At 28.7% G+C, this 24,242-nt stretch overlaps 2 protein-coding genes across 2 annotated transcripts in view; one reads left to right on the top strand and one right to left on the bottom strand.

Moving 5' to 3' along the window:
- Positions 1-24,242, bottom strand: part of LOC130670891 (RYamide receptor) — a 57,505-nt gene that overhangs the window by 10,278 nt on the left and 22,985 nt on the right. The window contains exons 2-4 of the mRNA XM_057474502.1: positions 15,476-16,002; positions 12,456-12,706; positions 12,143-12,302 (exon numbers count right to left, since the gene is read on the bottom strand). Coding sequence (XP_057330485.1) covers positions 12,143-12,302; positions 12,456-12,706; positions 15,476-15,907 — 843 coding nt within the window. The 5' untranslated portion in view covers positions 15,908-16,002. The remainder of the gene's footprint in view (positions 1-12,142; positions 12,303-12,455; positions 12,707-15,475; positions 16,003-24,242) is intronic.
- LOC130670896 (pancreatic triacylglycerol lipase-like) lies at positions 3,322-11,563 on the top strand. Its single transcript, XM_057474509.1, has 7 exons — positions 3,322-3,520; positions 3,583-3,637; positions 7,086-7,231; positions 7,373-7,618; positions 8,971-9,171; positions 9,544-9,694; positions 11,445-11,563. The coding sequence occupies exons 1-7, from the start codon at positions 3,406-3,408 to the stop codon at positions 11,515-11,517; spliced, it is 987 nt and encodes a 328-aa protein (XP_057330492.1). The 5' UTR covers positions 3,322-3,405; the 3' UTR covers positions 11,518-11,563.

Here is a 24,242-nt window from a genome sequence, read left to right as displayed (position 1 = left end):
CAATCCCTACTCTCTTGAATTTGAATCAGTGAAAATAGTGACCATTCACTGTTTACTAGTGTAAAGTATGTCACTAATTCGAATAGTGGTATACTTTTTACTGTCGACAAGTGACTATTCACTGCCAAATAGTGATTGTCACGTGATTTTCACTAATTTGATTTCAAAGAGTATAGTTATGGTAAACGTTCCTGTAATGATTACCATACTCATGGGAATAGTCCCCATAGTCTCATAGTAATAAATCATTTCTATATTGGAACAGTTCCTAAGTATGTATGGGAATAAACCTTTCCTCATGGTAATCACTTTCATAATATGTGAAATATTTCCATAATATTAGACGAGCAACCTGCAGTCATTACGTGACTGCCCAAATATCACTACTAAATTTAAAAAATACGCAGAAAAAAAGGATTTCTTGCCGCAAAAAATTTTAATTTGCACCAAGACATTCTATGCATAATCAATTAAATACAAAAATTGTCTTGGGGCGAGAAAAGATTTTTTTGGTCAAGAAATAATTCCTTGCACCAAGTAATTTTTTATAGTTCTAAATAAATTTTTGTTTTCAATTCACAATGCAAAAAATTTATTGGGGTAAGTAAAAATTTTCTTTAGGCGAGTAAAGATTTTTTGTGTCAATGAATCCTTTTTTGCACACCTCAATCGCGAAAGCGTTAGGTGTGCTTTACTGTCACTCTCTCACTCTCGGCCCTTTCACTGACTTTCAATCCTCTCTACTTTCTTTATAGTACACCAAAGTTGTTAATGATATACACCATTTTAAAGGAAATTTATTAAGGAACATTTTTCAATGCAATCCTTATTTGATTAATGATGTGATTAATTAAAAAAAATGATTTAGTTCGAAGCCCTCAGTGCGTCAATTGTGGTGTTCGGACTCGTCTAAACACGATAACTTTCGAAAAACAAAACTTATCGACTTAGTTTTTTTTCTATCATCTGTGTATTTCTAATCACAGGAACCCTTTCAAAAATTACTATCTGAATCCTTTTTGTTTTGGTGTAATTAATAAAAAACGTGAAAACTGATTCTTCGTGAAAAATTTAGCTGCTATTTTTACTGGTGTTATTATTTTTTTCATTGTTTCTCTCTATCAACTACTGGTGGCAGCACTAGCGTATCAATATGTTTGAAAAAAAAGCGACATTTAAGACAAAACAAGGCGGGATATTTAGAAAAAAATCCTCTTCTAAAAAGTTGATGACCGGATGTCGTATCGTTTTACGTCACTTCTGTGACTATTTTATTCGGTTGTCGATTGGTCGACCGAGATAATGGCGGGATTTCTGAAAGAATGAAGGCGAGCGAAGCGAGCGTGTTATGTCTAGTGTTAGTAAAAAAATATTAAACTGAAAATAAGAAATAAAAATAAAAAAATCAAATTGATAATTTGTAAGTTGAATAAAATTTCATAATAAAAAAAAATATATTAATATTATATAATAATAAAAGTAATGATTAAAAATAAATTGAGTGATTGAGGTGTGCACTTTTGGATTTTCCAACATTTTTTTTTTCTATGCACACTTTTTTGGCTTTGAGAAGCTTTCTAAAACCAAAAGGGAGCATAAAAATCTGTCATTTTGGAATAAGTAACGCGAAATAAATAATATAGCTATATATTCAGTGACTTTAAGTCATATTTAGTGACAGAATAATTAAAGAATTTGATTTCAGATTTAGATTTAGATTTATTTATGCCAAAGCTTAACTAGCCAGATGGCAAAAGAAAAAAATGTTTACATTACATAAGTATATTACATATTTGGTAATTAATTTTAACGAGATCTTTGAAACTTAATATATACTTAAACATAATGTACAATAGAGTATTTGTATGACTGCAATACATAGATTATGTTATAAAAAAAGAAAAAAAAATTGATGTGATAAATAACTCTAACATATTATGTATTTAATGATTTTGGTTTAAATGATTCAACTGAAATTAAGAGACAAATTAGAGATCAAGATTAAATAGGTAGTTGAACATTTTATTTTTAAAGATTTCAATACTAGATGAATTTATCAAGTCAGCTGGTAATTCTTCCCAGAGACGAATACAGGTAACAACAAAAGAAGATTCAAACGCAGTCGTAGCAAAGTTAGGCATCTTAAAATTTACATAGTTCTTTTTTGCTGCTAGTCTTTCAGAACGTCTAGTATCGATATCATCAATAAATAATTCACGTAAATAGCACGTATTAATTTATTTAAAGAAAATAAATACGATCGTCTTTTTTCCCGCGTAATTTAAATGTAATTCGAATGAAATAGATAAATCTATTTATCTCAATACTTGGCAATTAATAAGAATTTAAACTGTGAAAAGGCACAAATTCAAGTCAAGACCTATCTAATGATACCAATTTCAATAACATTAACTAATTCTATCATATAGATATGGTGGGAACAAAATTTTCCTTATTCTCTTAATAATATAGATAATCGTTCCCATACTACTATGGTACACGTTACCATAATGCCATGATAATGATTTCCATATCAGGAATTCCTAAATGTTATGGTAATCGTTACCATATATTATGGGAATAATTATCATAATACTAGGATTACCATTACCATACTATCATAGTAATCATTACCGGGATACCATAGTAATTTTTGCCGTAAATTTTTCTCCATGTATAACAATAATAATCAAATTCTCATAATCGAGCATTTGTGCATTGTATTTTAAAAATTTTCCAGCCCACATATCTTTATCTACATCTTTTTCACCCTCGCTATTTATCTCTACTTTTTCATGCATAGATGAAAGATCTCGAATGTCAAAAAGAAAAAAAACAATTCCAAGTTGACATGTTATTTAAAGTAAAAAGAAAAAAACTTAAATAAATGACATTTTGGATTTGGGCCAAATAGTTTGTCTTCCCCAGCAATGCATAAATAATAAATAGGGCTGATTTACCCTTGAGGTGAAACCTACGGTTTCAGAATATTAATGAACAGCATAAAGACCTAGAGAACTTAGGGAACGAAATAAATAAAAGCACTTAAATGGATATGATTGCCATGGTAGAGTGCCTCAGATACACATAAATTATACATATTATACATTTATAATGTATGATAAAAAGTACAAGCTATAAATAATTAACAGCAAGCTAATAAATAAAAGGTGATTAAAAAAAAATTAAAATCCGCGATGGTTAAATTTTTTTCTTTTTATATTTTTTTTCTTATTTATTTACATTTCTTCGTCCGTCGTCACTCTGTGTTTACGCGATATAAATGTGTTTTATGGGTAGTCACTTAGATAAGGATAAATTACATGGCCATAAATAATTGTCCGGTGATCTGAATAATTTAAATAGATTGATAAGCCGCTGAGACGGTGGCTGCCGCGGAATTATATGTACCATGTGCACGCGAGTTATGTTTTATTCAGCTTTGATTTGACGCTATTGCGTGAGTCGAAGATGTATTACGTTTGTTATTTTATTTATTTTATATTTATTCTTCATAATGGTAAGTACATTTTTTTTATTTATCTTATTTAATTTTTTTTCTTTTACAATAATTTTTTTTAGCTGAAGCTGCAACACAAAAGCAATTGGACGCGATTTTTTTCCGTGTGTACACGAGGTAAAAAAAAAATTAATTATTTGATAAAAATTTTTCTGAAATTTTATATGATACTGAAGTCAGCCGACGTCTAATAATTTTTGAATTTTTTTTTAAACAATAAATTGTAAAAAAAAAAAATTTGAAAAAATTGCACCTACAGCTTTTTTAACTTTCTACACATGTATATTTTTAGTTTTTTTTTTTTTTGTAATTGATTTGTTGAAAAAAAATCCGAAAATTGTTAATTGACTTTCAACTTCAGGGTCATAATTTTAATCGTGGAATTGAATAGTGAGTGAAGTTTTTTTATTTAAATATTTGATGTGATGAAGTTATTAAATATAGATGCACGTTTTATGGAACAGGGAGTGAGTAGATTGCTGTCGGTTTTATTTATCTAGACATTAAATTAGTTATTTTATTTATTAAAGACGATTATTACATTGAATTCCTGTTGCTTGTGAAACAGCAGAGCAGGAGGGCTGAAAAATTGTCTTGCAGACAAGAATTTAATTAAAATAAAGGAGTTTTATTTCTTAGATTTTTTAACCTCGAGTTTCTATTAAAAAAGTAAAAAGTCTTTTTTAATCCGATCGATAACTTAATAATTAGAAAATAAATCAATAAGCTCATGGTATTTATCGTATTGTCATTTTCAAGTTAAGAAGAAATGACATGAAATTATCTCGATTAGTTTTAGAGAAAAATGAAGATTAAAAAATAAAATATCGGATTTTAAATTAATCGCTGCTGACTCAGTTTATTTTTCTTCAACTAAAAAAGCTACAGACCTCCGGGTTGGCTAAAAAATTTTATAGACTCTCCCAACTATAATCTAATCTCAACAATGTATTCATCAAAAAAATTTACTGCACGTTTCTAATTCCCGTTTTTTTTTTCCTAAAAATATCAAAAAACCATAAATTAAAATTTTTTCATATTTTTACCTTCAGTTAACAAAAAATATGTTAATTATCTCTATAATGTCTCCGCAGTTTTTTACTCTGCCTCTTATAATAAATTTATTTCCCTCTTCAATATAAAAAGCTTTAAAACGTAGCCCATATTTTTCTTCCTCACAAAATTTATGAAAACAAAAAATTTATTTCCTTTGCCAGAGATATTTTTCAATTGAATTTTACTCATATAAGAGAGGGCGGGGCAAAACGGGGTAGTTAAAGAAATACCAAGTTTTCGAGGACGCAAACACACTAAATCTTTTTTTTTTTTAATGATATTCGAAGTAAATAGAAAAAGTTTTCAGTTACCTTTAAAAAAAAATTTTTTCATTTTTGTGGGCAAAATGGGGTACCCCTAAAAAAGGAAATAGAAAAAAAATTTCTGAATTTTAAATGAATTTGATTGTTGAATTTTTTTTGTCAGTAATTTACACGAAGAAAAATTATATTTTACATGATTATTGTGGTGTGATGCATCCCTAGAGAGAATTTCTCTACATAATAAAACTTCACAAAGTTTTTTCCTACACAAATCAACTCTACAGATAAATTTTTATATTGCAACAACCCAAGAGAAGATTATTTTCAAATCGTTCCATCTCTAGATGAGAATATTTCTCATATTGAAAATCGTTAGGGGAAGGGGGGAGGGGCAAAATGGGCCCCTTAAGAAAAAAATTTTCAAATCCTCAGTTTTTTTTACTTGTATTACTTTTTTTTACTCCATCGCCAAGTATTTGACGTTAATTTGTTCTGTCCATTAAAAATAAAAAATTGAAAAATGTGGGGCAAAATGGGTCCCCCTCAAAAAATTTTTATAATGCAAGTTTTTCAGCTTATTTCACTTTTTTTTCCTTCTGCTGAGTTTTTGGTGTTAATTTGCTGTGTCTATAAAAATTCAAAAATTCTGAAAAGTTGGGAAAACGGGCCCCCAACGAAACTCAATGTATGTTTGTCGCTTGTTTTGTGTTTTGAAACTTTTTGCTGTGTGTTTAGTATAAAAAAGAGTTGATAATGAAAATTTGGACCTAAAAATAACTTAATTTCATTACTTGATTGCTTATATTTTAATTATTTTCGATTATATAGAATAAATTGTTTTTGAAAAAATCATAGTTAGTAATGCTGTTGAACTCGTGACCTAGTTTGCCCCTTATCATAATTCTTTAATCACATCTGTTAAAAAAATTTTAGGAACCCGTTTGGCTAAAAAATATTCGTAGGTTTTCAAAGTCTAGACAGCCCATTTTACCCCCTCCCCCCAACCCTTTTCATGTTAAAAATTTTGAGGGGACCATTTTGCCTCAGTGGCCCATTTTGCCTCAATGTCCCATTTTGCCCCTTCCCCCGCTCCAAACACTTTTCGTGTTAAAAACTTTGGGGGGGGGGCCCATTTTGCCCCCTAATATTTCGAGGCATCCAAAATTTTAGGGGGCCCGTTTTGCCCCCAGGGGCCCATTTTGCCCCCCCTTCCCCTACAACGATCATTTTTACATAGCGCTAAGTTCAAACAGTAGAATTTTTGTTTTGAAATTTTATTAATAAAATAGGTTAGTTATATAAAAAGAATGAATGAATGAAAGTGGAATTAAATTATTAAAATATTACAAAAGTGATGATTCACCTCAACACAAATTTAGAAAATCTAGCGATTGCCGCTTTTAAACTGGTGGTCTCGTCTTAACTTTTCATAACAATTTCGATAACTTTTTTCTGTAATTGAACTTGATTTCCATTTTGGTTTATATACAGCAACAAGTGCTGTATCTTCACTCATTTTAAATCATTTTTTAACAATACCACGGTTGTCTTGTTCGACAATTAATATTTTATTAAAAATAAAAATATAAAAAGAAAGAATATTAATTAAATAATAATTGATACAGAAAGTTAACACAAGACCACCAGTTTAAAAGCAGCAACCGCTAGATTTTCTAAATTTGTGTTGGGGTGAATTATTACTTTTGTAGTATTTGAATAATTTAATTCCACTTTAATTTATTCATTCTTTTATATAATTAACCTACTTTATTAATAAAATTTCAAAACAAACATTTTACTGTTTGAACTTAGCGCTTTGTAAAAATGATCGCTGTAGAGATTTTCACTATGAGATATTTTCACGTAGAGATGGAACGATGTGAAAATTTATCTGTGGAGTTGATTCGTGTAGGGAAAAACTTTATGAGGTTTTATAATGTAGAGAAAGTCTCCGTAGGGTTGCACCACATCCGATTATTAGATACAAAGGAAGAAAAACAAATTTTTAATAGTTTTTATCATAAAACAAAAGTCATTAATATTTTTCAACTGACAATTGATTGATTTTTGAAAAAATTTAACAAAAAAAAATTCAAAATAACGCTCAATTATAATTACAAAAGTGATTTTGGAATGTTTAAAAACCATTTAAAATATAAAATTTTTTTTTAATAAAATTTTGGGTGTACCCCCTCCCCCCCTTTCTACTAATTAACAATTTATACTTATTTACTTATTTTTTTCAGCAATGATGTAAATCCATACGTAGACGAATATTTAAAAAATTCAACTCGTATACTCTCACATATTGACAATAAAAAACAAATCGTTATTTACATCCACGGCTTCACCGAGAGTATAAACAGTTCGAGCGTCGATTCAATAGTCCAAGGTAAATATCCCATTAATTTTTAAAAAATATTTGTTTAACTTTGATAACATTTACTATAATGCCCACAGTATGTATTTATGTATCAAACATTCCTCTAGCTTTTTAAATTGAATTAAAAAAAAATATTTATTTATCCCCTAGCATACATATCCCGAGGGGATCACAATATAGTCGCAGTAGATTGGAGCAAAATAGCGAACGAAAATTATCTTGAAGTTGTAGCGAGCGTTGACGAAGTCGGCGCGTATATAGCGCATGCAATTAGCGACATAGCTTGTGCAGATTATTCAATTACACGTAAACTTCATATCATCGGGCACTCTATGGGTGCGCATGTCGCTGGTGCCCTTGGAAGAAATATAAAGCCTTTGCTTCCAAGAATTACAGGTAATTATTTTACTTCCTTTTTTTTTTTAACTGTCATGTTAAATTATTATCAGGTACCAGGATTTATTTTAATTAAATTTTCTAATTGTCTAAGTCAATTTTAATTAAATTAAAAGTAATTTTTTTTTTAAATAAGATTTTATAAATAGGAGAAGGGGGGCAAAATGGGCCCTCAAAATTTTTAACATGAAAAGTGTTGGGGGAGAGGGGGGTAATTGGGCTGCTTAGACTTTGAAAACCTACGAATATTTTTTCGCCAAACGGGTTCCTAAAATTTTTTTAACAGAAATGATTAAAGAATTATGATAAAGGGAAAACTAGGTCACGAGTCCAACAGCATTACTAGCTATAATTTTTTTCAAAAACAATTTATTCTATATAAACGAAAATAATTAAAATATAATCAAGTAAGTTTTCAAATTATTAGTTTCTGTAACAAGTTATTAAAATAGAGTTATTACTTCAATTCATTTACAACTATCACACGTGTATTTGCTGACTTTTTTATTCTCAACTCCAGCACTATTTTAAGGTCTAAATTTTCACTATCAACTCTTTTTTATACTAAATACATAGCAAAAAGTTTCAAAACATAAAACAAGCGAGAAACATACATTGAGTTTTGTTAGTGGCCTGTTTTTCCCAACTTCTTGGGATTTTTTAATTTTGATAGACAGCAAATTAAGAGCAAAAACTCAGCAGAAGGAAAAAAAAGTAAAACAAACTAAAAAACCCACATTATAAAAATTTTTTGAGGGGGGCCCGTTTTACCCCACATTTTTTAATTAAGGTCACATACTTGGCAAAGGAGTACAAAAAAGTGAAACAAGTAAAAAAAACTGAGGATTTGAAAATTTTTTTCTTAAGGGGCCTATTTCCCTCCCCCCCCCCTCTCCTACTAAATTTAATCAACCCGCAAAAAATTTATCTAATTATATGATACGTTTAATAATTAATTTTTTTTACATCCCATTTTACCCCACCTTCTTCTATTTCCCTATTAAACCAATCAAGTGACAATAAATAAAATTTTTAAATTTGTATCCGATTTTTTTTGTAGGCCACGAAATTTAAAAAATGAAAACTCGCTGATTTTAGAGGAGTTTCAATAAAAAAATCATTTTCAAGCTCTTAAGAAAAAAAAAATTCATAATGTGCAGACTTTACGGCTTATCATAAAAAATTCGTTGTTCTTTAGAGCTGTACAATAATCCTAAAAAAAAATCTTTATTTTACTAGTTTTTTTTTTTTATAAAAATAAACAAGTAAAAAAAATTTTCTGCCCTTTATAAACGTCATAGAATAGCTCTAGGTGAAGTTCATTGAACTATAAATAATAAAATTAATTAAAGGACTGGATCCAGCTGGTCCTCTATTTAATCTTCTTCGAAGCCCTCTCACCAAAGCGGACGCTGAATTCGTTGACATTATTCACACGGACGCGGGACTTTACGGAAAAACTCGGGGCACTGGGACCGTTGATTTTTGGCCCAACAAAGGGACAAGGGTGCAACCAGGCTGCCCTAAAGCCGCGGCAATTTATAGCAATGACGGTAAATTAAAAGATCTTAACTCATCCATAATGCACAAGAAATTTTTTTTTTACTCATAATAACTTTTTTTCCTTTCATTAATTTATTTTCTCCAGAGAAATCTTAATTTTCATTGAATTCAGTAAATCAAGCTCTACTTTAAAGTTATTTACTTGGCATAAAGAGGAAAAGAGCATTTAATTTGCCCCTCAATTCCTTTCAACTAATTCTTTTCATCCGCTGCTGTTTTTTATTCATTAATTTTTTTTATTATTCAACATATTCATTTAAAATATTTATTATTTCATTCAATTTTCTTTGAGCACTCATATATTTATAGATTTTTCATTGATTGTAAATTTACGAATGAGATTTTTTTTTTTATGTGGATAGATTTTTGCAGCCACCATCGCTCCTGGGTTTTTTATGCAGAATCTGTTATATCGGAGAAAGCTTTTCTTGCAGTCAGGTGTTCATCCGATACCAAATCTTCACGAGTTGAATTCAAAGTCATTCCGATGGGTTTTGCAACGCCGCGTGAAGCGTAAATAATACAAATTTTTATTTATATATTTAAGGGAACCAGGGCAAATTTAAATACCGTTTTTTTTTTTGCACACCTCAAGCGCGAAAGTGCTAGGGGTGCTTTACTGACGGTTCTTCCTCGTTGACAATTTTTCTCATACAAAAACATTTCTACACCCTTTTCATAGCACAAAAAATTATTAAATTGTGTACTCGCATGCAGATAATTTATTAAGGAATAATTTAAACCCAACGTTGAGTCGATTTTGTTAATTCATTGATTTTAAATTAATTATTTTAATCCAAGAAACTAGTGCTGTCAATTGTTACGTATGAATCTTCGTAAGCGCGATAACTCTCGATAGACACCATTAATCGGCCTAACTTTTTTTTTATTGTCTTTGTATTTTTTATCACAAGAACCCTTATGAAAATTACTATATGAATCCTTTTAGTTTAATTGTAATTAGTTAACGACGTAAAAGTGATTATTCGTGAAAAATTTAGCTGCTATTTTTACTGTTGTTATTATTTTTTTCATTGTTTCTCTCTATCAACTACTGGTGGCAGCACTAGCGTATTAATATGTTTGAAAAAAAAGTGACATCTAAGATAAAAGGCGGAATATTTAAAAAAAAATGTTATTAAAAAAATATTAAACTGAAAAAAAGAAATAAAAAATCAAATTGATAATTTGTAAGTTGAATAAAAGTTCATAATAAAAAAAAATACATTAATATTATATAATAAAAGTAATGATTAAAAATAAAATGAGTGATTGAGGTGTGCACTTTTGGATTTTCCAACATTTTTTTTTTTAATTCGGAGACAAAATGTGACCTTTTAGACCAAAAATAAATTATTTTTTGTTGAAAAATTCTTAGTTACAGCTGTAGAAAATAATGGGGTAAATAATCAGTCTGAACCATGGAAATTAAAATTCTTAATTTTGCAACCATGACCCATTTTACCTCAGACTTTTTCCAGTTTTCAGTAAAATAACTCAGATAACAAACACTTGAACAAAAAAAAAGAGAAGCTTGTCTCAAAAATTATGTCTCATTTTTTCCCAGACTATCTTATATTTATATATATTAGGGGTATGCGAATATCGTTCGAATCGCATCGAATCGAATTGAATAATTCGAATTTTCAAATGATTTGAAATTCGTCGAATAATTTGAACAATTCGCGAATTATCAAAATATCACTGGATTTTCTATTGTTTCAAATTTGAATTCCATTACATCGTGTATTAAAATATTTTACTTACGAATAATATATATTTTGATTAAAAATAAATTATCCGGAGAAAACAATTGCTCAATTTCAATGTATGTTCATCTCTGTCAGTAACATAAAAAATCTAGATACTAATATTGGCAAGAGATCTTTTCAATTCATTTTTATTTTTATAATTATTAATTTCCGATTGAACAAATATTTGTAGCGAATTTTCATACTAATTTTTCTATTCGTGTAATTATATTTCATGGTTTAAATAAAATGCATATTAATTATTAATTTCATATTTGAATATCGAACATAACAAACTCTGAATTCAAAATACTCGAAAATTTGCAAATAATATAATAATTCGGAAAAAATTCGAATTATTCGGAAACTTTCGAATAATTTGAATTATCGAATTATTCGATTCGAGTTTCGATTCGAATATTAATATTTGATTCGGAACGAATAATTCGTAAGTACGAATTATTCACGCACCCCTAATATATATATGGTATTAATTAATGTGTTTTTTCTAGCCGTGGCAACTACTGTCTAAAAACGTCATCGCAAAAACCATATGGGCTAAAAATGAAAGGCGCAAACGAATAATAACCGTAACACCAAAATACGTTTAAATTAATTTGTAAAATGGTCTAAATAAATTTTTTTTGAATTATAAAAAAAATGCATTAATTATTTTAGTATTTAATCCTCGCAAATGAATAAAATGCGACACAAGAAAATCAATTCTTTTTTTTCATGAATTTAATCAAAGCGTCAGCTTTCGTGACGGTCGATTTTATTTTCGGGCGTAATTTAGTGAGCTAAAATATTAAATATATATTTTAACACACATATGATACCTTAGGGTCAGCAGCCACCAGTAATAAAAATATTATCAATCATAAAAAAGTAAAACATTAATCGTATTCCGTAAAAAAATTTTTTTTCCTCAGCCTCCCTATTTTACGCTTCCTTCCTTTTATTAAACATCAATTATAAATCACGCGACAATAAATAATTCGACATACTAAATTTATAAAAATTAGTTCACCTTCCCAGTATCTATATAAATATTTATATAAATATAACACAATAACTCACCCACCCCCTTGTAAAAAAAAAACCCATAACTTATCTCTATTTTCTTCATATCAACCCTCACCCTTTATCTCTGGCGATAAAAAAAAATTTAAATATAAATAAAACTATAAAAGTTTATAAAAACACTGACCTTGCGTTTCGATCTTGCCATTCTCTGGTCTCGTGTATTTTCCGCTTCGCCCGGAGGCCTTTTTCCCCAAACCCTGATCCCAATACTCATATAAGTAAATATCAAAACGACGAATGGAACGAAATATTGCAAAATCAGTAGTGCGATTGAGTAGTAATACCTGTTTCGGGAAACGTTCAATCAAAATTAATTAAAAGTTTGAGCACGAGTTTAATTTACATGACCAAATTTTGGTCGAAATAGGTGACCGAAGTCAAACAATTGAGAAACTAAATGAGTGACAGATAATAAAATTTAATAAAACGAAACTTACTGCTGTTGAGTTGTCGGCCACTGCTCAGAGCAAACGTATCGATTGCACACAATGTATCGTGGATCGGGCTGAGAAAGACAGGACACCATTGCGATAGGTGACGACGTGGTTAATGCGACCAACCAAACTGCCAAAATCGATAGTTTCGCTTGGCCTTTACTCATTCGGGGCTTCAAGGGCCACATTATCGCAACATAACGGTCAATGCTGATAGCGATAAGGGTGTAAGCACTTACCAGTACTGATACTGCCTGATGATAAAATACTTGTTATCGTTATTATTATTATTATTATTATTATTATTATTATTATTATTATTATTATTATTATTATTATTATTATTGCCGCTAGTGTTGTTGGTTCGGTTTTGTTACAGTTTCATAGATTGTAATGGATCTGGATCTAGATTTCGAAGCTTTAGTTGGGAGTATAATACACCGTCTGTTTGTTTTGAAAATTTTGTTATTGCAATTATTTTTTTTTACACGTTCTAGGGGTTGATTAACTTACTCCACCCGTGTAAAAACAGTTCGTTCTAAAAATGTTCAAAAAAAGTTCATTGCTGCGAACATTCAAATTTGAGACAATTCGGGACTTTGAGTTGGTAATTTTTGGAACCGAAAACATTTAAAAAAAATTTCAACTGAGTACTTTGAAGGTACGTTTTTTTGAATTTTTGAAGCAAAAATAATGCGAAATTAAAATTTTTCTGATATGACGACCATTAAAAAAAGTTTAAAACCAATCGCGAACGTTTTTTGATTTTTTATAAGAACTTTTCCAAAACTTAGTCTGACAATTGGAATTTTTTGTAAGTTATGAAAACAATCAACTTAAAACTCAGAATTTTCTCAAATGTGAAAGTTCGCTATTATGTACTTTTATGGAAAATTTGTGGAACAATTTTGTTTTACATGGGTATACTCTCTAAACATGAATTAGTGAAAATAAGTGAATATTCATTAATTCCAAGTGCAAACCGAGCCACTAATTTCCAAAAGTGGTTCGGTTGGTACTCAGAATTAGTGAATATTCACTTATTCAGTTATGCCTTTTATCAACCGACATGCAGAACTTCGACTTATGAAAAGTCGTTTCTAATAACATCATATCAAGAAATTGATAATGTATAAATATAGATTTATGATAATTGTTTTTATTATCAACTTCCCGCTTAAAAAATTGAAAATTTTCAAAAATTCGGGAAGTTATTGGTTTCGGTCCGAATTGCAAAAACCGAATTTCTATCAGATTTTGACATTTTAAGGTTCTAGGAAGCTATCCTGACTAATTTCACGATGATGTCCGAGTGTATGTATGTGTGTACGTATGTAAATATTCATAACTCTTAAACGGATGAACCGATTTTGATCTTTGAGGTGTCATTCGATGCGGCTTTTTAATATGTTAAAGCTGTAAAAATTTGAGCTTAATCGGTAGAGTGTGTTCGGAGATATTTAAAAAATAAAATTTTTTCAAAATTGTTTTATTTAGATAACTTTTAATTTGTTTGATAGATTGATTCCAAAATCTAATCAGCTTTAAAACTTTATAAGCCGCGTCGAATGCCACCTCAACCATCAAAATCGGTTCATTCGTTCAAGAGAAACCGTTGACGAAAGAATTCAAAAAAAATTTGTTTTTTTGAAATTTCTCAAAAACGACTGGATAAATCAATTTCCAAATTTTAGCAGCTTTAGAACTTGATAAAACACGTCGATTGCCACCTCAACCGTCTCAATCGGTCAATTCGTTTACGAGATATCGTTGATTAAAAAAATAGTGAAAAACGTTTTTTTTCGGATATCTACAAAAAATTGAATCATTCGTTTTAAAAATCTACTCAGCTCTAAAACATAATAAAACGCGTCGAGTGCCACCTCAACCATCAAAATCGGTTAATTCGTTCGCGAGATATCGTTGGAGAAAGAAATGCTAAAAAATGGTTTTTCTGAAAACAATGGCATACAAAAGTATTTTCGAGCTCGAAGAGCTTGAAAATGTATTCACAATAATGTTTTCGAGCTCAAGGAGCTCGAAAATAGCGGGAAGTTTTGGGGCTGGCTCGCAGAGTCAACCGGTAGACCGATTTTTATCATTTTTATTATCTTTGATAACATTTGCAAAATTTGTATAGAGTTAATATGTATATATTTACATATATTTAATATAGAATAAATGTATTTAATGTATATATTTAATATTATAATATAATATAATTTAATATAACAGGGGTTCGCACTTTTCTCTCTATTACACTCAAGTCCACGAACGGTTCTCTCTTTGTTACACTTGTGCAGTAAATGGAAACTTTGGCCGAGTTTTTCTCTTAAACAAACGAATATTATGAAACAATTAAAGCGCACTTCGCTAGATTAGACAGTAACGCATCAAAGTGCAGTCTGTGTTTTGTATTGAGAAATTTTGTTTCCGAAAAAAACCCAGCCTAAAATATCTGATAACCCTTGTTAATGTAATATAAAATAATATGAATTATGTATGTATTATTATCATTTGTATACTTTCTATTTGCGGCCCTTAGGGGACACAAGTCTCAGGGTCGATAAAATTAATAAATAAATAAACAAATAAAATTCATGTTTAGAGAGTACTTTTCTACAAATCGTAATTAAACATTTTTTTTTTATATTATTTTTTTAATTGCATATTAAGGTGATTGAAAAAATGTTTATTTAAAAATCCTAAACGCAAAAAATTATCAACCGGAAACTTTAAAATTATTTTTATTGTGAAATGTCAAAAACAAATGTTACATTTTGTGTTTGAAATAAAATATTTATGAAAAAAAAATTTATGTCAATTTAAATCTGACGTTATATTGACGTATCACTATCGCAGAGTTGACTCGTGTTTGTATAAGTCGAGAATTATAAAAAAAATGGATCATTTTTTTTTTACACATCGAATCTCATGTTCAAGATCCATTACATCAATATTTATTATACAAAAATGCAACTTATAATGAGGTCATAAATCAATACGTAAGAAAAATTTATTACCTGACAATAATTGACACTTGGACACATTTCGGCTCCAAATGGCCAGTACTGAAGTATAAGTGTGCTCACAAAACTTGTGGGTACGCAAAAAAAAGTCATGAGAATGTCACTAAATGCCAAATTTACAATAAAAAAATTTGTCACTGTTTTCATGCGTGGACTGCTCCATACGACGTAACAAACTAGGGCATTTCCAACCAAGGCCACGACAAATATTATTCCGTATAGAAAATAAACTGTCGTTTGAAACCATTCAGCTGCGAGAATACTTTCTGTTGGCAAAAAATTGTCGCAAAGAAAACTGTCGTATCCAGATACATTTTCGTTGGTATTTTTTTTAATTTTGAGTTCTTTGAATATTGTATCGTTCAATGTGACATCTGAGCTTTCATACACTTGGTAGCTTGTCAAAGATAGTGTAGCGTTACTCATGACTGCTTCCAATAATCGATCATATCATACTATATTATTGAGATTTTATTTTATAAATATGTGATTTATTTTCGATGATATGTTCTTCATATTTTCTGTGAAAAAAATTTATTTTTATTTTATTCATACAAACATGACCAAATATATATATCTATGGAAATTTCTTGAGCATTCTAAACTCTGATTTGAATTTTAAAATAAAAATTACAAGTCAAATATTCAGAATATCAAGAAACTTGAAATGCATTTTTTTTAGTTTTCTGAATTTTCTACAAAAAAGTAATCAGTGTTTTTTGCTTAAAAGTCAATATTTAGAGCAGTAGAGCCCGTAATAGAGTTATCAATAGATTTATGCTGAGATTCAAAAAATCAAAAATTGCCAACTGTAAAAACTAAAATACTGAGTTACACATCAAATATACCCCAAAATGTATAGACATATTTTTTTTTGCTCTTTAAATTTCCTACAAAAAAGAAATCAGTGATTTTTGCTTAAAAGTCAATATTCAGAGCAGCAGAGCCCGTAATAGAGTTATCAATAGATTTATGCTGAGATTCAAAAAATCAAAAATTGCTAACTGTAAAAACTAAAATACTGAGTTACATATCAAATATACCCCAAAATGTATAGACATATTTTTTGTAGCTCTATAAATTTTCTATAAGAAACATTCGGATAGTTTAAACTCTAAAACTAGTGCCTGAGTGGTGATGTCAAAAAACATAAACAACAAAATTTTTCAAAACTATTATAAATGAAAACATTAAAGTTGATGAATAATGTTTGACAATGTAGCATAATAAATCTTTTGTAATTTATAGTTAGAACATACCCATTATAACTACGTACCTAAACTGGAATTGCTAATGTGTGAATATTTAAACGAAACTTTCGAGTTTCAAGTCAGCTTGGAACTTTTCATTCAGTGTACAAATTGTATATTTGCAAGTTAAGTACAAACTTTTGAAGATATTAATATCAGCGAGTAAATAGAAACAAATAGTTCACATAATGCAACAAATGCACAATGATAATAAATTAATAAAGCCGTAAAAAAAATCGTAACTGTCACAAATTTTGAGATTTTTTGCAAAAATTTTTTTTTCTAAAAATAGTAGAGCTGTATTTTTTCCTAATTATTTATTTTTACCCTTTTCTAATTAATTTTTCTAATATTGAATCGAAGCATAAAATATACAATATAATAGCGAATCAATTAACATAAAATAAATGAGCTTCTCTATTCCGAAACTCAAATAATAACATAATGATGATATTGTTTTAGTTTAAATATTTCTGCAGCATTAATATTTTGACTTCATCCTTACTGATCATTGTTATTTTATGAATATTTCTACCGTCGAACATTATTAATATTCATTATTATTAATCAACGTTTACTACTTAATTATGACTATGTAAAATGTACTTTAATTAAATTTTTCTATTATTTATTTCCTCACGATTTTACTTTTTCATTATTATTATTTTCAATTACTTACGGTTGTGAACTCATAATTGAAAATATACTTCTATACAAGTTATAGAAAAACAATTAATAATTCACTCAATAGAAAATTCTTTATCGTGCACAGTAAAAAACGAATCGTCAAAATGTAAAAAAAATCGTATGTTAAAATTCTGAGTGTTAAATTTTTAACACTTTTGTGTGTCAATTTAACATACATTTATCTCATTTGAACTGTCGCAATCTGTCGCAATGTGTAAAAAAAATTCGTTCCAAAAAGATTCCAAAAAAGTTCCGCATGTGGAACTTCTAAACATGAGACAGATAAGAACTTCGAATGGAACTTTTTTGGAACGTTAGTAATTCCGATGGTGAAAACAAAAAAGTTTTTATGAGCGAATTTAGAGTCAAAACAGGACGTCCGTGGAACTTTTTTGGAATTTTTCATGGACATTTTTTTTAGTTCTATAAAAAATTCAAATGTAGTGATTTTTGAACTATTTTGGAATGTTTCTAGAACGTCTTTATTCTACAAAAGATGCAGAAAAAGTGATTTTGGAAAGTTTTTGAAACGCGTTTTTTAGTCCATAAAAAGTCAAAAGCCAAGATTCTGGAACTTTTTTTGGAATGTTTTTGGAACGTCTATTTTGGTTCTATAATAGGTTGTAATGTAACGATTTTTGCACCAGTTTTTTATATTTTGGAACGTCTTCTTTAGCTTCCGAAAAAGGTCAAAAGTGGTGATTCTGGAATTTTTTCGGAATGTTTATATAAAATTCCAAAAAATTTCCAAGAACGTCCTTTTTTGACTCTAATTTCGCTTATAAAAACTTATTTTTTTACCATAAAAATTACTAACGTTCCAAAAAAGTTCGATCGAAGTTCTCATCTGTCTCATGTTTAGAAGTTCCACGTGCGGAACTTTTTTGGAATCTTGTGGAACGAATGTTTTTTACACGGGTAAATAATGTAAAAAATATTTTTGAGAAGTGTCCGAGTAACACAAAAGCGTATGTCAAATTCAACACTCTTCAAGTGTTGCAAATGACATATGAGTGTGTCAAAGTTGAAGGTTATATTTTCGAGGATTTTGACACTCATAACGCGTTACTTTCGACACACACGAGCGTAACTTTTTCTACACAAACGATGTATGTTAAAATAACATATAAATAAGTGTCAATACACACGGCAAGTTTCATTTTTGATGAATCCTTTCTTACTGTATGATCCAATATATATTATAAAAATTTTTACAAAATTAGTAGTATTGAACAGTCGATAAAAGACGGAATTCGTTTATTTTTAAAAAGTCGAGTAAAAGTTACATCTTTTCAAATTTTATCGACGATTTCTATGCTTCAATGCAATAGACGGTTACGTTGGAAACTTTTCATCGGAGATCATAAGGCAAATAATAGTGGCTTTATAACTTCAATAGTTGAATAGGCTTAAGATCAAATAAGAGTAAGGGTCAGAAAGATGGAAAAGTTAAAGTGCAATTTTTATTCTCAATGATAAGTTAAAATTTTTGTTAATTTAAAACAGATTAATTTTTTCGATCTCAGTCACTCTAATCTACTCACTATAAATAAATTGATGAAATTAACTGCAAACTAGTGAATATGCACTGGGAAACAGCTATAAGGATACCACTAATTAAATTAGTAGTATACTTACAGCTGTAGGACTAGCGTCTATCTACTGATTCGCAGTGAATTTCAATAATTCATTTTTAGAGTATGCATAATATATATGTATAGAAAGAGAGAGAGAGAGAGAGAGAGAGAGAGACAATACTCAAAGATAGTTCACGGAAAGTCAATAGTTCTTAACGTATTCGGTTCGACAAACGAGTAGTTAAATGTAATTAAAAAAGTTAACTTTTTATTTTTATTATTATTTTCTTCATCGCCTATGTACATAGTGAAAGAGATCCAATTCTCGGAGCTCATAATAATCTAGAGTTTATTACGAACTCTCTTTCCCCCTGATGAATTTCTGCTTTAGAGTTTGATTAATTTTACGTACAGTCATTATAAAGTTGTATTAAAAATATATTTTGATTATGCAGGTATATATAAATATAATAATGGTAAAAAAAAAAAAATTTGATTGGGTAGTCGGGAGGGTGCTTATACTCCACCTACCACCACAAGAATAATAATAACAATAAAAATATTTAATTATCTTTTGAAACGAGCGAAATATTACCAATAAATTAATTCGAAAATGAATCGAATGTATTTTAATTACACGAACAATCATAAGTATTGATTGGAATAAATAAATATATATAGATATATATATATATATATATATATATTAGGGTGTTTCAAAAAAAAAAAACAATTTTTTTTTTAATGGTATCCAAAAATTGAAAGTATAACTAAAAAAAAAATTTTGGTACCATTCCAAGCTCTTAATAATGATATTAAGGTTTGCCTCAATCCATTTTTCTATTTTCCATTTAAATAACACGGGGAAAGAAATTTCTTTTTTTTAGAATTTTCCAGCTCATAAACCAATCAACGAATTTTTATGCACAACAATTGATTTTGTAGGAAATTAAACGCTCTACAAAAAAAGTCTCTTATCATTTTTCGATAAATCCCACGGTTCAAAAGTTATTTAAGCCTCAAGTCAAATTTATAGTAAATTTTGAGATTTTTTTACTTTTCCGGTGAAACTATCAGTCTTATCAAAAAATATCACAGACACTTTTTTGTAGGTAATTTTATTCCTTACAAATTATTACGAATAAAGTTTTTCGAAATTCTGCGTTATTTTCAAGTTATATCCATTTCAATGTCAAGCTCTTAAAAAAATAGATTTCTGATTAATTTTAAGAGCTTGACATTGAAATGGATATAACTTGAAAACAACGCAGAATTTCGAAAAACTTTATTCGTAATAATTTGTAAGGAATAAAATTACCTACAAAAAAGTTCCTATGACATTTTGTAATAAGACTGATAGTTTCGCCAGAAAGTGAAAAGATCTCAAAATTTACTATAAATTTGACTTGAAGCTTAAATAACTTTTGAACAGTGGGATTTATCAAAAAATTATAAGAGACTTTTTTCGTAGAGCGTTCAATTTCCTACACAAAGTTTTAATACGCATAAAAATCCGTTGAGTAGTCTGTAAGCTAGAAAATTCTAAAATAAAAAAAAATTTTTTCCTATGTTATTTAAATGGAAAATATAAAAATGGATTGAGGCGAACCTTAATATTATTATTAAGAGCTCGGATTGGCACCAAAATTTTTATTTTCAGGTATACTTTCAATTTTTGAATACCAATAAAAAATTTGTTTTTTCTGAAACACCCTAATATATATATATACAAATGGATTAGCCGTCAACTGATCCCAACAATTTTATTCCGCGACAAGTGATCCCTACAAATTGATCCCACCGACATCTGATCCCATCAACAATTGATCGTCAATTGATTTTCATCGACAACTAATTTACATAATTTGACTTTTTATATTTACAACAGTGAATTTTAATTACTCATGTCATAATAATTAATTAATAATTAATTATTTCATATATTTGTCAGTGGGATCAGTTGTCTGTGGGATCCATTATCGTGTGATTACTTGTCGAGGATCAATTGTCATGGAATCATACAAATGTATATATTTTGTAACAACAAAAAAATTAAATTAATTTTTTTTGGATCAATTATTTATGAAATAACAAAATTCTATTAATTTCTCTGATAGTTCTCCCACTCCTTCATATTTATAATATGATACTTTATTTAATTTATCTCTACGCTGTAAAAAATTTAAAGAGTAAACGCATTTTAAATCCAGAGTGAATGCAGAGCGGATGACCGTGTAATTATTTATTCCTCTTGGAGTGAAATTCACTCCGACGGGGAGTTTATTTTGACATTAAGTAAAAACTCTGTAATCACGCAGAATTCACTCTCGATTTTTTACAGTGCATACAAATTCATTTATTGATTGATCCGCTCATTTAATATTTAATCATTAAAATAAACTAAAAGTATTTTTATTTATCTATCAGTCGCGATATTTAGTTGCACCCATCATCAAAAAGACCACTCTTATCTCCAATATTATTTATTCAAATGAATAAACAATCATTATTATTACTATTATTTTTATTTATATTAATGAACTTGAGTCAAAATTGACTATTAAAAATCACTAATTACGAATTATCATATTAATTATTTCCCTCCAAAATTAAGCTACTCAATAAAAAATTATTACGTAGTCAAATTATTCAAATTGACAATTTAACATAAATAATAATTACCCACTTAAAAAAAGCGAATAACAAAATTTATTTAATTAACTTCATGTAATTTTCATAAGCTCTCCCGTATATTTGGTATCATTGTCTCTCCTTCAATGAAAACTTTTAAATTCTATAATCACGATTAAAAATAACGATTGAGAAGCTTACGAGAGAATTAAAATTCATCGCAGCAAAAAAGTGCGGGCACACATAAACTAACTGATACTTTTTTATTTTGTTTTCGAAGCTTTTAAAACAATAACTCGATCTTCTTGAATATTTAATGTTCCTACTTCGGAAATTTATTTCGCTAAGCTTTTAATTTAACTCACATTGTTCTATTAGTAATTCATACACTGAGAAAAAATTTCTCTTGGACAATTAAATTGGTTTTGTTGAATTCTGTTAAACTAAATTTTATTACGTCAACATAATCTATTTCCACATTTTTAACAAATGATTTAATACACGGAGAGAAATTTATGGTAATCGTTCCTAGTACGTTTATGAAATATCATCCCATACCGTTATGGTAATGATTACTTGGAATTATGGGATATAGGCCCATACTTTTTGGGAAAAGTTCCCATAAGTATGGGAATAATTCCTATAATTATGGTAACAGTTCCCATATCGCATGTGAAAGAATTATGGTAATCGTACCCATAATACTATAGTAAACGTTACCATAATATTATAGTAAACATTACCATAATGTATGGTAATGGTTACCATAATGCATGGTAACGGTTACCATAATATTATGGTAACGATTACCATAATGTATGGTAACTATTACCATAATATCACAGTAATCGTTACCATAATATTATCGTAATCATTACCATAATATTATGGTAATCATTACCATAATATTATGGTAATGATTACCATAATATATGGTAACTATTACCATAATATCACAGTAATCGTTACCATAATATTACCGTAATCATTACCATAATATTATGGTAATCATTACCATAATATTATGGTAATGATTACCATAATATATGGTAACCATCACCATAATATATGGTAACCATTACCATAATGTATGGTAATGGTTACCATAATGCATGGTAACGGTTACCATAATATTATGGTAACGATTACCATAATGTATGGTAACTATTACCATAATATCACAGTAATCGTTACCATAATATTATCGTAATCATTACCATAATATTATGGTAATCATTACCATAATATTATGGTAATGATTACCATAATGTATGGTAACTATTACCATAATATCACAGTAATCGTTACCATAATATTATCGTAATCATTACCATAATATTATGGTAATCATTACCATAATATTATGGTAATGATTACCATAATATATGGTAACCATCACCATAATATATGGTAACCATTACCATAATGTATGGTAATGGTTACCATAATGCATGGTAACGGTTACCATAATATTATGGTAACGATTACCATAATGTATGGTAACTATTACCATAATATCACAGTAATCGTTACCATAATATTATCGTAATCATTACCATAATATTATGGTAATCATTACCATAATATTATGGTAATGATTACCATAATATATGGTAACCATCACCATAATATATGGTAACCATTACCATAATGTATGGTAATGGTTACCATAATGCATGGTAACGGTTACCATAATATTATGGTAACGATTACCATAATGTATGGTAACTATTACCATAATATCACAGTAATCGTTACCATAATATTATCGTAATCATTACCATAATATTATGGTAATCATTACCATAATATTATGGTAATGATTACCATAATATATGGTAACCATCACCATAATATATGGTAACCATTACCATAATGTATGGTAATGGTTACCATAATGCATGGTAACGGTTACCATAATATTATGGTAACGATTACCATAATGTATGGTAACTATTGCCATAATATCACAGTAATCGTTACCATAATATTATCGTAATCATTACCATAATATTATGTTAACCATTACTATAATATATGGTAACCATTACCATAATGTATGGTAATGGTTACCATAATATTATGGTAACGATTACTATAATATTATAGTAATGATAACTACAACATATATGGGTGCCGTTCCTATAATCAACATTTCAAGAAAACCGGTTACCATGCATTATGAGAACCATTTCCATAATATATTGTAATTTTTACCATAAATTTCTCTCTGTGTAAACTCTATTTGGTTGACATTAATAATTCTCTCTCTAAGATAATAAAATCATTTGGTGAAGTTGCGAAAATATTTATTCAATAGACAACTAAATTATTTTATAGTGCCAACAAACCTAAATAAATGTTAAATCAAAATATTACTATATTAATTCTAATAAATATTACTTAGACACAAAAAAATATATTCATTTAGAATAATAGTATATTATCGCATTGAGTGGAAAGTGCTTTCGACAACGAGTCTGATTGGTTCACGAGCCGTTAGGCGAGTGTTGCCAACACACGAGTGTTGAAAGTCCTTTCTACTCAATCCGTTACAATAGTTTTTGCCTTGAATGGTAAAGAAGAATGTCTTTTATTAGTAAAAAAGGATACTAC

The sequence above is a fragment of the Microplitis mediator genome, chromosome 7, assembly GCF_029852145.1.
Source record: "Microplitis mediator isolate UGA2020A chromosome 7, iyMicMedi2.1, whole genome shotgun sequence".
In the NCBI taxonomy this organism is placed as follows: domain Eukaryota; kingdom Metazoa; phylum Arthropoda; class Insecta; order Hymenoptera; family Braconidae; genus Microplitis; species Microplitis mediator.
The sequence above is the reverse complement of the archived record's forward strand: the minus strand, read 5'-3'. Positions and strand labels throughout refer to the sequence as shown.

Coding starts and splice junctions, on each gene's coding strand:
- LOC130670896 (XM_057474509.1), top strand. CDS start 3,406: ATGTACCATGTGCACGCGAGTTATGTTTTATTCAGCTTTGATTTGACG. Junction 3,521..3,582: donor TATATTTATTCTTCATAATG/GTAAGTACATTT, acceptor AATTTTTTTTAG/CTGAAGCTGCAACACAAAAG. Junction 9,172..9,543: donor GGCAATTTATAGCAATGACG/GTAAATTAAAAG, acceptor TTATGTGGATAG/ATTTTTGCAGCCACCATCGC.